Source organism: Terrapene carolina, unplaced genomic scaffold (genome assembly GCF_002925995.2).
Source record: "Terrapene carolina triunguis isolate 2854851 unplaced genomic scaffold, T_m_triunguis-2.0 Scaffold88, whole genome shotgun sequence".
Classification (NCBI taxonomy): Eukaryota; Metazoa; Chordata; order Testudines; family Emydidae; genus Terrapene; species Terrapene triunguis.
The window spans coordinates 2,557,337-2,572,097 of NW_020664439.1; the positions used below are offsets into that span (position 1 = coordinate 2,557,337).

At 46.2% G+C, this 14,761-nt stretch overlaps 1 protein-coding gene across 2 annotated transcripts in view; it reads left to right on the top strand.

Moving 5' to 3' along the window:
- Nucleotides 1-14,761, top strand: part of DGKD (diacylglycerol kinase delta) — an 86,378-nt gene that overhangs the window by 21,014 nt on the left and 50,603 nt on the right. The window contains exons 2-3 of one of the 2 annotated variants that reach the window (XM_024216793.2): nucleotides 7,861-7,971; nucleotides 8,771-8,851. In XM_024216793.2, coding sequence (XP_024072561.1) covers nucleotides 7,879-7,971; nucleotides 8,771-8,851 — 174 coding nt within the window. In that variant the 5' untranslated portion in view covers nucleotides 7,861-7,878. The remainder of the gene's footprint in view (nucleotides 1-7,860; nucleotides 7,972-8,770; nucleotides 8,852-14,761) is intronic. The other variant, XM_024216791.2, reaches the window with a different exon arrangement.

Sequence of the window (14,761 nt, forward strand, 5' to 3'; positions counted from 1 at the left end):
GGGCGTGGGCATGGGCGGGGCGGGGGGCGGGGCCGGGGCCCCGTGGAGTGTCCTCTTTTGGGACACTCCACATATGGTAACCCTACTCACCAGTGCCAAACAGAGGGGAATAATCACTTCCCTCGATCTGCTGGCAATGCTCCTACTAATATAGCCCAATATGCCATTGGTCTTCTTGGCAACAAGGGCAAACTGGTGACACATGTCCAGCTTCTCGTCCACTGTAATCCCCAGGTCCTTTTCTGCAGAACTGCTGCTTAGCCAGTCGGTCCCCAGCCTGTAGCGGTGCATGGGATTCTTCCTTCTTAAGTGCAGGACTCTGCACTTGTCCTTGTTGAACCTCATCAGATTTCTTTTGGCCCAATCCTCCAATTTGTCTAGGTCACTCTGGACCCTATCCCTACCCTCCAGCGTATCTATCTCTCCCCCCAGCTTAGTGTCATCTGCGAACTTGCTGAGGATGCAATTCATCCCATCATCCAGATCATTAATAAAGATGTTGAACAAAACCGGCCCCAGGACCAACCCAACCCCGGACCAGCCCCAGCAGCCCCAACCCCCAGGCCAGCCCGAGCAGCCCCGGGCCAGCCCAAGACATGCCGACCGGAGAATGGGAAAGATGGCATGCCTCCCCCAGGCACCCAGTGGAAAAACACTGAGCTTTTTATATGCGCCATGCAGGTTCTGGGGTGGCTGAGGAGGCAGTATCTGCTACTCAGTTTCCTGGGTTTTATCAGTAATCTCTCTGGAGTCCAGGGAGTCCAAGGTGTCGGTGGTGCGCATGCTCACCAGGAGCGTTTGCACCGAATTAACTATCAGTGTGGGGCATTGTGAGATGGCGTCTGAAAGGCAGCAACAGTCGATGTAAGCAACATAGTGTCTACACTGAGACTGAGGGCTTGTCAACACTACCCGCCAGAGCGGCTGGCAGCGATCGATCCAGTGGGGGTCGATTTATCGCATCTAGTTCGACTGCTGAGCGCTCTCCCATCAACTCTGGTACTCCACCAGAACGAGGAGCGCAAGCGGAGTCGACGGGAGAGCGTCAGCTGTCGACTTTCCGCAGTGAAGACACTGCGGAAAGTAGATCTAAGTACGTCGACTTCAGCTACACTATTCACGTAGCTGAAGTTGCATATCTTAGATCAACCCGCGCGGTAGTGTAGACAAGCCCTGAGTTGATCTAACTACATCGACTGAAGCACTCACTGCTTGCAGAGGTGGAGTTATTAATTCAGTGTAGTGGGCGAGCTACATCGGTAGGAGCTGCATTTTAGTGTAGACAGAGTTAGGTCAATGTAAGCTGCCTTATGTCGACCTAACTCTGTAGTGTAGATCAGTGTTCCCTCTAATTTTTTATGTCCATGTGTGGAATGAATTTTGTTATGTGCACCAATATGGGGGTGATGTGTGGTGGGGGTAGGGCCAAGGGGTTTGGAGTGTGGGAGAGGGCTCAGGGCTGGGGCAGAGGGTTGGGGTGCAGGGGGGTGGGGTGAGGCCTCTGGGGTGGGGCCAGGGATGAGGCGATTGGAGTGTAGGAGGGAGCTCAGGGCTGGGGGAGGGGCGCCTCTTCCCGCCTGCACGGCCCTTGATAGCCTGCCATGCGGCCACGCAGCTCAGAGGGAACTTAGGTGTAGACCAGGGCTCATTGTCCTTGCTTTAACCATTAGATCACATTTCTTTCGACTTTACTAATTTTCCGTATGTGTGTTTAAGTGCCCAAAGCAGTATCTTTGATCATTTTTTCATTTACCAGGTAAGTAAGGCTCACTTGTCTGTGATTGCTAAGATCATTCATAGGACCTTCTTAAAGACAGGTACAACAAAGGCTAGCTTCTAGTTCTGCGGTATAATATCTGATTTTATTAATAGATTACATATTTTGGTTAGCAGCTCAGCCATCTCATGTTAGTTTCTTGAAAACTCTTGGCTGGATACAATCCAGTCCTAGTGGCAACAGCAATGAGACCATTGGAGAGGGGAGCTGGCAGAGGTGGTCAGATTGCTAGTAATCTGACAACATTTTTCTTGACAAAATATTTGACTCATGCAGTACATATTCATTATCTTAATGATTGGCTGAACCATGACTGTTGTTTTCAGCTGTAAAGGTGTCAAGCTTCCTAAAAACTCAATTAAAGCAAGTGAAGTCGCACCTTTATAGACCATGTCTACACTAGGAATTTTATGAAAAAATACCATCCCTGTTGGTACAGCTGAACTAGTGGGAACTTTTTAGTGAAATTCCCTAGTGTTGTCAAGGTTTCCAGGAGATCAAACAACTCTTGCTCAAGGGATTTCAGTTCTCACTCATCTTTTAATTATTATTTTTATTTATTTACTTGTTTAGCACCAGCACCATGGTTAAAGTTGTACAATACATAAAAATAAAGGTAGTCCATGCCCTAAAGCTCTTTCATTCTAAAGACAGACACATGAAATATGCAGAAAAGTCCAAGTGTTGGGAATAATAATTTGGGTTGTGGGGTCTTCTAGCTGTCTAATCACATCCTTCAACATTGTATGTGAGGATATCTGCTTTGCACGTCATTATATAAAACTGAGAGTCTGTTGCAGGAACATTCTTACATTGCCCCTAACTAAATAACCAGGGCTTACTTGATTAAACTAACAGCAAATCAGTGTAAATTAAATACGAGGGAATAATACTCTGCCTTTCACACTTTATAGGCAGCCTGTGGAATCCTCCAATAAGATGTCAGAGAGCCAGATATTGTAGCTGGACTGAAAATAGAACCCAAATAATCTTATGACCAATGTAGTTATTACTCAGAGGATACAAGTAATAAAATTGCATTTTGCTTCAGAGCATCAGCTGATCACCACAGTGGCCTAGAAGGATTCCCCACAATGTACAGCACTGAACAATAGGCTACATTCTTTTTTCTCCCCCCCCCCCCCCCCCCCCCCCCCGGAAGCAACAGTTGGTTACTAACTACATAGCCAGTTGTCTGGTCAGTGTAGATCAGTAGTTCTCAACCAGGGGTATGTGTACGCAGAGGTCTTCCAGGGGGTACATCAACTCATCTAGATACTTGCCTAATTCAGTGGTTCTCAACCTATTTACTATTGTGGGCCGCATATGTGGCCGCATCCAATACTACCTCTCTGGCCCTGAGGATGTCACACAGACCGCAGCTCTGTGCTGGCTAGGCTGCAAGTGGCCCAAGGGCCGCAGGTTGGGAACCACTGTTGTAGATCCTTAGTTAACAAGCTTTTTTAAAGGTTCTGGTGTGTTTGTGGTGGGGGAAAGAAATAATTGCCCCAATTTCTTAGGGCATGTCTACACTACAAGCTTAAGTCAATCTATAGTAGGTCAGCTTACAGCCACTGCAGTAATTACTGTGGTTTTCCATGTCCACACTACCCTCCTGTTGGTGGTGCATATCCTCACCAGGAGTGCTTCCACTGACTTCAGAGGAGCAGTGGGAGGGGCTGAGATCCTGGACTCTCAGCTCCTCTTGGAGCTCCTCACTGGGAGCTCAGCCCAGGCTCTCAGCTCCACTCCTGCTGGGAGCCTGGGTACTGCTGCCGGGCTCCCAGCTCCACACGGAGCTCCATACCAGGAGCACAGCTGGCTCCCCGCTCCCCACCGGGAGCCTGGAGCCTGCGTGACAGTCAGGCTTGGAGCCAGGAGCCTGGATCAGACCCAGGAGCCCAGGGGGGAGGTTGGGGGGAAGCCGGGCTCTAGCTGGAGCCCCCCAGCCGTCCTGGGGTAACAGGCCGAGCTGTGAGGTGGATGCGGGGTTCACAACAGCGAGTTTACCAGCCTTTCTTGTCAGTTTCATAGCTCCAGCACTGAGTTATTAAATTGACAAGAATGAGAGTGAACAGCCAATGTACCGGTATGTAACTCAGCATTTGCACGGACACTGTGTTGCCCTAACTACACCGACATAAACCCTACGCCTCTCTGTGTAGCAGGGCATTTAGGTCGGCGGAAGCAAGGCTGTAGTGTGGACACTGACACAATTAGGTCAACATAAGCTGCCTTACATCGACCTAACTCTGTAGCGTAGACCAGGTGTTAGTTTATCTTCATTAAATGTCATCTTGCTTACAGGGTGTGGCCTTCTCTCCAGCAAACTTTACTCACTGGCATTCCACTGTCAGTGGAGAGGGACTGTAAAATGAAAACAGTACAAAAAAGCAGCAGTCTGAAAAGTTTTATACAGTCATCTTGATCTTATCACCAGCCCTTTCCGCCCAAACCCACCAAACTTTTTACTGAGCTGTCTGTTTGCCTATAAATAGAACAGCAGCTCTCATGCAGAGATGGGCAGCGCTAAACCAGAGGCTCATTCTCTTCCGAGCCGTGTGTGTGTGAGAGAGCAAGAACCGTGTGGGGTTCTCACTGGCCTTTCATGTCTGAGTTATGTAGCGCTGAGGTTTTCTGTAGTTATAGACTAGAGAGTGACATAAACTGCTTCTTAAGGGAGGGGCGAGGTGACCACTCTGTAGGGTATTTTTTCTTTTTTTAAAAAGAGCTTGATTTAAAGGAAGAGATGGAGGAGTGCATGTCTCTTGCAGAGGTGAGTGACGCCTGTGGAGGTGAGGGAGCATCTTGATCAGATTGGGAGCGGGATGTGAGCAGTACAGAAGGTAGAAGGAGTGAGTGGAACAAAGTGGGGATTGTGAGAAAAAGCAGAGATGCTGTTCTGTTACAAACTAACATGTACTTTGACTGCGGGCTGGGGAAGAGTTCAAGCCAGCCAGGAAGCTGCGGGCTGAGCCTGGAAGGGTCAGATTCTGGCTGCTCCCAAAGCAAGTGTGTCTTGGAACAAGGAGCACTGGAAGAAGACCTTGAAATAACCCACTTGATGTGGTCTGGTATCTATTGGCATCCTTTAAGCAGGCCTCCTGCTTGAGTGCTGACACTGGAATTTGTGGGATTTGCTTCCAGGGATCCTTTAGATGATTTGTCTCATTCTCTCCCAGACACCAAACCCAGAGACTGGCATTGTTTGGTATCTGTTTTTCTCCCCCCTTCCCCGCAAGGAATGGAAAAGATTATTCCTTGTTTCTGTCAGAATCCCAAGAATCTCTCCCTCCCACCATCTGTCCACACTTGCATCACCCTAACAACACCTTATGCGCCCCCCCCCCCTACTTCTGACCAAGAAGGACTGCAGAGGACTTTCGGCAAAGTCTGTCAGATGCTGCCCCCTTATCTGTCCATCTTAAGTATTTATATGGCCCCCAATATCTGAGCATCTTCCCATATTTAATGTATTTATCCTCACAACAACCCTGTGAGGCAGGGCAATGCTATTATCCTCTTTTTACAGGTTGGGAACAGCGAGACTAAGTTACTTGCCCAAGGTCACACAGGGAGCTGTGGTGGGGCAGGGAATTAAATCCAGGTCTCAAAAGTCCCAGGCTAACACCACCCTTCCTCCTAAGCATCTAAGGATGGGAGTGATTCTAGCTACTCCCTCTCCCAGGGATGTCCAGTCCCTCTTGCAATGGGGGGTCAGACTAGGGTCACTAACTGAACACAGATTTCCTGCACAGTGCTGCATAGCACCACCTCTAGGCCAGCCCTCTGGTCTTGTTTCTGAGCTTCTCCGCAGTGTACTGAGCTGATGAGCAGCAGCAGCAGCATTCAGACTGCCATGAGATTTTGAATAGTCCTGATCTTTCTAATATTGTGTATTCCTCTGGGATATATCGCCATTGTGACATGTGGAAAATGGATTTCCAGAATGCCTTTCGGCACTCCTTTTTTAGGGAACATGAAGCTGAGAGGGAAGTTAGGACTTTGTCTTTAGTTTTACAATTTTTGATTACTTTTAGTGCTCAAGAAAACATAGATTCTGGTCTTGCTGGCTGGAATGAGGTTAGGCACAGTTAGTGAATCAGTTAGTATCTCAACCAATAGCTGAGTCTGTTAGAGTGGGGCTGTTGAGGGGAAAGAGCACTAGTGGCCAGGCCTGAGTCTTGCGGGTGTACTTGGGCCTACAAGCTAGCATCTCCTGGTTTGTAGATAGTGGAGTATGGGCCTGTGGCAGAGCGCAGTTGTGCTTGCCACATGGAAGTGCTTCAGCGGTACAGGCTGGGATGGGGATTTAGATGGTCTTAGCCGTAGACACACCTCTTCAACCTCAAATAGAGATGATGGGGAGGTATTGATGAGCTCGTTGGCAAGAAACCACTCTTCTCCTCTCCTTCTGGTGTCAGAAGGGCACTATTGAGGAGCACAGTGTCTGGGCCGGACGTATGGAGGAGCCCACTCTTGTCCCACAGGGTTTTCATTGAGAGTATTAAGAGCAGTGTGCTGCCACCCACCCCATTATCACTGTCTAGTTTGAGGTTAGCTTGACCCAGTGCTATGGAGGCATGTACTGAGTCATACTGATGTTTCTTGTACTCAGCACTCTCTTTCCAAGGGCTTTTTGAGAAACTTTGGCTTTGAGTTTGGCAAAGGTCAGTTTGCAGAAAGTATTAAAATCTGCATTTGTTTAAGAAAGCAAGGCCCCACGTTACAGCTTTACACAGCAGATTAAGCACGTTAAAAAGCAAGTTTAGTGCCCTTGTAAGGATTTGTAAAAAAGCATTAAATCCTTGGAACAATTCAAGAGTATTTTCCCACCAGCTCTCCGATGGATTTCACATCGGTGTAGTAGCTTGTCAGCAACTATGCAGTGAGGGTAAGGTTTGTGTCTTAATTGATACTCATCAGTTGACCTGACTCTCTTAGAGCCTGTGTTTCGTTGAGATCCCTAGTATGTTAAATGTGTGTCATTTTCCTAGCCTGCAGTTAGAGAATAACCTGTCAAACAGGGTTACCAAAGCATTTGTTCTTTGTCTCTTAATTGAGTGTTATGCGATGGGACTGTCGCTGACAGATTTGGGTTACTGGGAGCTATGTTTCCCTTGGAGGAGAGGAAAGTGTCCTGGAGCATTGACACCCCACACTATGGCTGTTGCTGTTCTGAAGCACTGACAGCATATATGCACAGCCAGTAAGATAATGTTGAAATCTTTGCGCTAAATTTTTTGCTTTTTTCTATTTTAAAGATAGAAACTGGAGATTATTTTAATGTAGCTCTTGGTATCCAGCATCTTCCCTTTGCTGGAGTAACAGATGTATTTGTTGATGTAAGATGAAATGAATGTGGACTAAATATATCTGTGTAGCCTTCATATGCATAGTATGTGAATGAGTGTATGGGGTGTGTCTATGCTCGTGTGTCATTCTAGCTATGGAGCAATGAAAAAAACCCAGAGCAGTGTGCCTAGAGCGTTTTGGCACTTCAGCCCTGGGAAATGGCAGCCAGCCAGAGAGCACTGAGGCAATGCCAAGAATATCTGAAAAATGCCAAATGCTGAAGCTGTAGACTTTTCCTGCCTTGCTGTTGCTTCTCTCTTCACCCCTGTATGCCTGCAGATTACATCCTGTGCTGTTAAATGCTGATGGCCTCACATGGCAGGAATGGACAGGCCTGGTGTAACCAGGTGTGTGTGTTCATAGTCACTCTAAGATCACAGGGTTCTGATTGGACATGGCTGGAGTGTGACCCCCGTGAGTATGACTGTTATACATTCTGCATCACAATTACATCTGGAGAAGATCACCTGAACAGATCTAGGATCTGTGCCCCTGTGAAATCATAACATCATAGTGTCAGGGCTTGAATGCCACCCCAGGATGTGCTACATTTTCTGTTACAGTCCAAAACATTGATAAAATCACCTGCTCAGTTGAATGAATTTGTGAAGTGTTTCCAGCAGAGGGTGCTAAGAATATTGATATAAATCTGAGTAGTCCTCTTGTGGTGTGTATTGGAGAGGGTTGTATGTAAATAAAATTTCACGCTATATTTTCTTGGCTTCTAGACTGTCATAAAAGAGGGGATGCTGATGAAACAGACCAGCTCATTCCAGCGCTGGAAGAGGCGATATTTCAAACTGCGAGGACGAACGCTCTACTATGCAAAAACTGCGAAGGTGAGCTGCTGAGTGTGCATCTGAGCCAGAGGAAAGGGCAGCTGGGAGGATGGAGGTGTATGGGTGTATGTGAGCAGTGAGCCCTCGATCCGGGAGAGAGCAGCGACCCTTGAGATGTCTGTCCGTAGGCTTTATCACAACAGAAGCCTTCATTTACTCAGCTGCACAGCTTGAAATACCATGCTCCTTTGTGTTTAAAACACAATGAATGTATGGGAATCCAGCAATGATGCTGTGTGTCAGACCTACCTCTCTATCCTCTATAGTTGGGACTGAACTCAAACCCAATAGGAACTGAAGTAGGAGGGAGAAAATGTGGATGAAGGGAAGACCTGGGAAACCTAGAATTTGCCATATCAGCGACTTAGAGCTCTGTGTAAGCTCGAAAGCTTGTCTCTCTTTCTGCGACAGAAGTTGGTCCAATAAAAGATGTTACCTCACCCACCTTGTCACTCACCTTGTCAGTATCTTGACTGACCGTGTCTACTCTTTAGAGCTGTTAATTTTACTCCTTTCATAAGTACTACATTTACAGCAACAACAACATCAACAAAATGTAACTATGCCATGAAAGTGATCCCTGAGCGTTTACTGAGAAGGGAGGCTGGGGCAAATGTGGGCACTGGTGCCTTCATGGAACTGTTCTTGTAAGTCCTATTTCCTACTGTCAGTCCCAGTCCCTTTCAACACAGATCCCTACTGGAGAGTATGGGGCTGACATTTATAATAGGAACCCCACTGGGGATGTTTCTTACACACCTGATTCACTGTTCTGTTTTTTGTTTTGTTTTTTCCTCAGTCGATAATTTTTGATGAGGTTGATCTGACAGATGCCAGTGTGGCAGAATCTAGCACTAAGAATATCAACAACAGCTTCACGGTAGGATTTATCAGACCACTTCCATCCTCCCTCCATTTCTCCCCCTTCTCACTTTCTAAATCTGAAGATTCTGCCTGGTTTGAAAAGCTCTCAGCTCCATTCATGGCCCCCTCCTTGGGGGAAGTCTAACAGTGCTGTTCAGCCATCGTTGAAAGGGCAGCTGTTGTACTAACCAAGCCATAAGAAGATGCTGGACAGTGGTACATGGTTTGGTTTGTGACAGAGAGATTCCATTATTACCTGCTGAGGGTTGCAGTGATTTCTACATTATGATACACACAACTGAATGTTCCTGTTTAATACAAGTGTATGATGAGTGCAACCTTATGGCTAGATTTTTGTGCAGAAAAGTCAAGAAATATAAATGTATGTTCCCCACAGCAATTGTAAGCCATCCCCCTCCATACATGAAATATTTTGGATGACTGGGTATGCTGTTAAATATATGTCTTTAAAGATACGCTCTTGTTAAACACACGTTTATTGGGCCTCTCTAATACTGTTCATTTATATAGCAGGACAGCATAATTCCCTCTGCGGCAGGAATTATGGGTGAAGTTCTGTGGCGTGTGCTTTGCAGGAGGTCAGATTAAATGAATGTAGTGGTCCTTTCTGGCCTTAGAATGTGTGAATCTATACATGTGTCATGGCCAAATTACAAATTGTAGCTATAAACCCCTAGGGAGAGGAGGAAGTAAAAGGGATCCTACGGAGTTCACAAAGAGCTGCATACTGATGTTATAGTGGGAGTAGAGGAAGATAAGAGATAGTTAAGGTAAGGTTGCAGAACTGGGGCTAGTTCTGTGTATGCCTTTGCCAGAGGAGCCTGGCAATAGGTATTAGCCTTATCCCAAGTTGTAGCCCTTTGATCAGATGGATCTGGACAAAGTGGCTATGGCATAAACCCTAGAATCTGGTTAAATTCCAGCGTTTTCTCATAGAATGCATCTTCCAGTCTGGTAGTCAAGGGCTCAGAGATGGCCTTGCTGAGTCTGAGAGTGAGTACCCACACTACTCTCCAGGGTCCAGTGATTTCTATACAGGACAGGGAATCAGGAACCCTTGATTTCTAATCCCGGTACTGACATGTATTCTCCCTGTGGCTCTGGGAAAGCACCAATGCCTGCCTCAGCTTCCCAATCTATAAATCAGAATAATTTTACAGGTAAAAACTCTAGTGAGGAATATTTACAATGTGTACAGTGCTCGGGTAATGCAAGCGTTGTAGAAGTGCTAACATTGTTACTGTATTAGTTGTGGTAATTTGGGAACATCTCTAATTTCTGCCTGGGGCAATGGATGTATTGTGAGGAGGCAGACGGAATCATCATGTTGCTTATACAACTTCCTGCATCTGAGCAAAGCTGTGAAGGAGGAATCACTTCCAGGACAGTGGCACCAGGCCATGCTACTCCCCTGCCTTTCCTAGGGGCTCAGGGAACAGGAGAATTAGCTTGGTTCTCAGGAAACAGCAAATGGTGCTCTGTCTCTCTGGCTCATGTATCATGGCTGCTCAGGTATTCTGTAGGAAAATATCTGGCCTCTGTGGCTTTCTGCCTGTTCTATCTATTGAGATTCATACGTGGGTTTGACTGTGGTCCACCCTGAGCTATAAAAACTACTCTGCTAATCAAAAGGTTGTGTAGTTGTTATACTGTTTGGTCTGCCACATCACTGCAGTCATTTCTTTGGATTCCTCAGAACCCTACAATTTTCTCCAGTTCTGTTTGTGAGTGCTCTCTGATTTCCCTTCTGCGTCTTCCCAGCTCGCTTCCCCTCCCAAATGCAGAGTTTTTTGATCCGTTTTAAAAGTGCACTTAAGAGAGAACTTTTTCCCGGTTTTTCAAAGCAAACAGGTTAACTAACAAGTGTTGGTTTAGATCCGAGATATCAAACATCTAGTGTATTCTAACAAAGGCAGTTGTCCTTGCATTTCATAAGTTCCATTTGTCTTCACTTTAATGGAAAGTTTAATTTCTGACCTGGCAAGACTGGCCCTTCTCTGAGAAAAGCAGCTCCAACATCCAAGCAGTTGTGCTGCTTAATGGGTAAATACTGCACTTCAAGTTCAGACTAGCAGTTGACTTAGTTCAGGAGATGGGCCCAACTCCCAGTTAGTATTGCCTCTGCTCCTAAATCTACTGACCATGTCACCTATCCTTAATACTAAAAAGGTTGCCATCTTCCTGGATTTAGGCAGGGTGACCTGTTTCTTTACACTACATCTGGTCTCCAAGCTGGCCAGAGCTCAGCACCCTACTCTGTCCTCCTGTCTTACAGAGAGTGGTACAGTTAGCGGAACTAAAGAGTGGATCATCTGTGTGAGAGCTGCATGAACAACACTCTTTGATAGGAGGAAGCATGGGAACTAATGAAGGAAATGGCAAGCAGGAAGGAGATCGCAAAAAACACAGGGAAGGAGTGACTGGAGTAGGAGGAGAAGTTAGGGAAGAGGTTGTGAGGAAAGAGGGGACAGAACGCTGGGAGGAAGGGAGACAAAGCAAGGAGTAAAAGAAGCAAGAATGAGAGTGGAAGGAGGGATACCTGGTGTGAAGAGAAGCCACAGGATCAGGAGAGATCAGGCAGTCAGGAGAAGTACCTGAAGATTAAGGGCTTTGTCTATACCAACATTTAATTTACAGCAAGCTGGGATGTGAAACTACCCCCACACTAGCTTGCCACAGACTGTCTGTGTGGACCCTGCTGCAGTGCATTAACAGTTTGCTAATTCACTTTGATCTAGTCATCTTTGAAACGGGATTAGATCAAAGCGAACTAACAAACTGTTAATGCACTGCAGCAGGGTCCACAAGGACAGTTAGTCCATGGCAGGCTAGTCTGGTGTAGATTTACATCCCCGCTCACTGCAAGCTAAATGTTCATATAGACAAGCTCTAAGATAACTAGCACAACAGATCTTGGTTCCATTTTGGAAGGAGAGTGGCTTGATTTGGTTTTAGCCCAAGGAAAAGGTAGTACCCATAAATCAGGGAAATGGGCAGAAGAAGGGAAGATGTTTTTAAATGCTGGAATTGTAAGATGATACGTTTGGGGAGAGGCAACAAGAACAAAGAATGCTTGTGTGAACGGATTTGAATTAGATGAGGCAGAGATGATGATCAGAAACACAATGCAGGTAGGATCACAGTGCTCTGCAGCAGTCCAGGGCCAACATGGTGATCTGTTGCATAAATAAAGGAATAACATTCAGATATAAAGATACTGATAAGTCTTTTATGTAAGACATTGGTAATATCTGGGAGCTGATTTCTTTGCTGTATAGAGGTAGCTAAAAGGGAGAAATAGAGCAAGGAAGGGGTATAATGTGATTTTATTTATTTACTTATCTTATTTAGATTTCTTTAGTGTATGTCTCCTTGGTTTGAACTGGAAATAGGAGTTAGGATGCCTATTGGGAAACACTCTGATCCCAGATTTGGCTGTGGAGCCAAGTGGTGTGATGGGAGCGGTTAACAAATGCTTTTTAAAGGAAAGCCCAGTGCTGAAATAAAAAATTCTATTGTGTATTTCCTGAAGAGTAAAATGTACCTGCCATAACAGAGGATGGACTAGATGGGCCATTGGATCTTTCCAGCCACAAATCCTGTGTCACTTCCAGCCAACAGCTCTGGAACTGATTTTCCAGTTGTTTCTAGCAGACATTCTTCTCTGGGATCTGTCTGGACTTTCACCCAACTTCTGCTTCTAGTGACCTTTATGCAGATTTCAACATCAATTCATCGTCTCAGTTTACTCAGAGCCTAGTGATTCTGCAGGAGAAAGTTCCCAGATGTCAGCTGTGGCAGGCAGGCAGTGTGTGTGTGGAGAGCCTTAGTGGTTTGATCCCCCTGTATTGATACTGTCCTGAAAGCTGCTGTTTGGAGCTGATGCACAGACACAGCACACAACGGGGCTGCCACTAGCCCTCCTCTTGACCCCTCCTCTGCTGTTAAAGTCTGCTTTGTTGAAGAGGTGGAGCTTGAACTCTTGGACGCCTCCATAAACTCCTCTCCACCCCCTCTCCATTGGGACGTACCTCTCAGTTCTGGCATAAGACAGGAAACAGCATATTTTTTATTACACTCAGCGCCTGCCTCCCGGCTTCACTGCCAGCAGAAGCAAATCTGTTCCACCTCCTCCTTAAGCACACAGCTAATCATCTTGTGGAGAGTGGAACAGAGCTCCATGAGAGTGGCTGCAGAGAGGAATAATCCTATTAATTTTATGTCAAACAATGGATCTTGTTTGTTCTGAGATGGAGGAGATATGGTCAGGACCCTGTAATTTAGAAAAGGATTGAATATGGGTCTTCGGCTTTAAGACCAGAAGAGTGAACAGGGTTTGCTGGACTGGGCATCAACAAAGACAGCACCTACTCCTGGACAACCTCCCACCAGGAATTCAGATTCTTTGGAGTAAGTGTACTTCAGGCTCTAAGTGAATTATACTCTCCTCTTCTGTGCTGATGCATATGTAAAAGTTATATAGAACTGGAATGGGTGTGCAAAAGTGAGTAGTTGCCTGTGGTGCAGTTGGAAGTACATCCTGTTTCGTAACTGATGAGTCCCCTGAACCAGGGTCACAGGGAAAGAAGCAGCATGGTAATTCAGGTTAGAGAAATATCTTACTCCAGTGGAGTATTCTCATCTTCTCTCATTGGTATGGAGAAAAGGGATGGGTTGCTGTAGATTTCAGGAAGACGTGTATGGAATTGCTTGCACTCACGAATGAGAGCATGTTGTCATTTCTTGTGAGGGGGAGAGTACATAGGACATTGTCCTTCTCCAGCCATTCCTCTCTGGAAGCATGTGAGATGGTAACAAGAGGCAAATATGGCTATCTTCTTGCTACTTTACACTATCGTCATCAGGCAAGTAAGATGACAGCACCTGCCTGATGAAGTGGTATGGAAATGGATGTTTTCCCTTGAAGGTGAATGTGTCTGCTGTACTGTCCCAGACTAACCTGCACTCTGCCACTGCAGACTAGCTGGTGTTAATGTTTTTGCTGAAGAAGCTTGTCCTTGAATGAAGGACTACTCAGAACTGTTGCAGCTTGCAATCAGGCTGGGAGTCAGCTCCCAGTTTGTTGGCTCATTAGCTGGGTGTCTGTAATGCACTGCTGGAACAAGAGGAATCAGGATCAAAGGTTCCTTGAGCTGGTTTGAAATGTAAGCACCAAGGAAGAACATGTTACTTGTTTTTATCAGGAGAAGAAATATAGGAACTTCTGTTGTAAGCTCTTTGCAGGAAGTCAGACTCAGCCCTCGAGACCAGGGTCAGACGTAACTGTGTCAGGATGGAGCAGAGAATTCCTTGTGGTCTGCAACTTCCCTGGACTCCCCAAGATGTCAGGGTCATGGATAATGTGCTTCTGAGAATAACCAGTCTTGTATGTGGGAGGGGAATCTCCCGCCCCCAATTCCTCAGCACACAGACAAGCTTAGAACAGTATGCTTCAGGGAGTAACCTGGCTCTTCACGGTAATGGGGATGAAGGCACAGAGCAGGGGAGGAGAGTTTCCCCATTCCAATACATACTCCATAACGTACACAGTCACATGCTTCAGGAAGCCACCAAACTTAGTGGGGAGGTTGCCCCCAACCCCACCATTCTGTACACAAACGGTGTGCATCAGGGAAGTAGTGGGCTCTGGGAGGGTGGGCGTTGGAAAGGGACCAGCTGCATAGTCTCACAAACAGGGAGAAATTCCCCCATCTTCTCCCTGTCAAAGTATCTTCTATAAACAGGACAAGATCACAATGCAGTTTGAGTAACCAGGCTCCTGAGTGGATTGTTGTCATTCCCACTCCTGCATGCATACATAATTTAAAAAATTGTACATACTCTGCTGATACATTTAATATCTATAGTAATACTGGTTGCTTTCAGATTTTCCTCTCTATCAGAG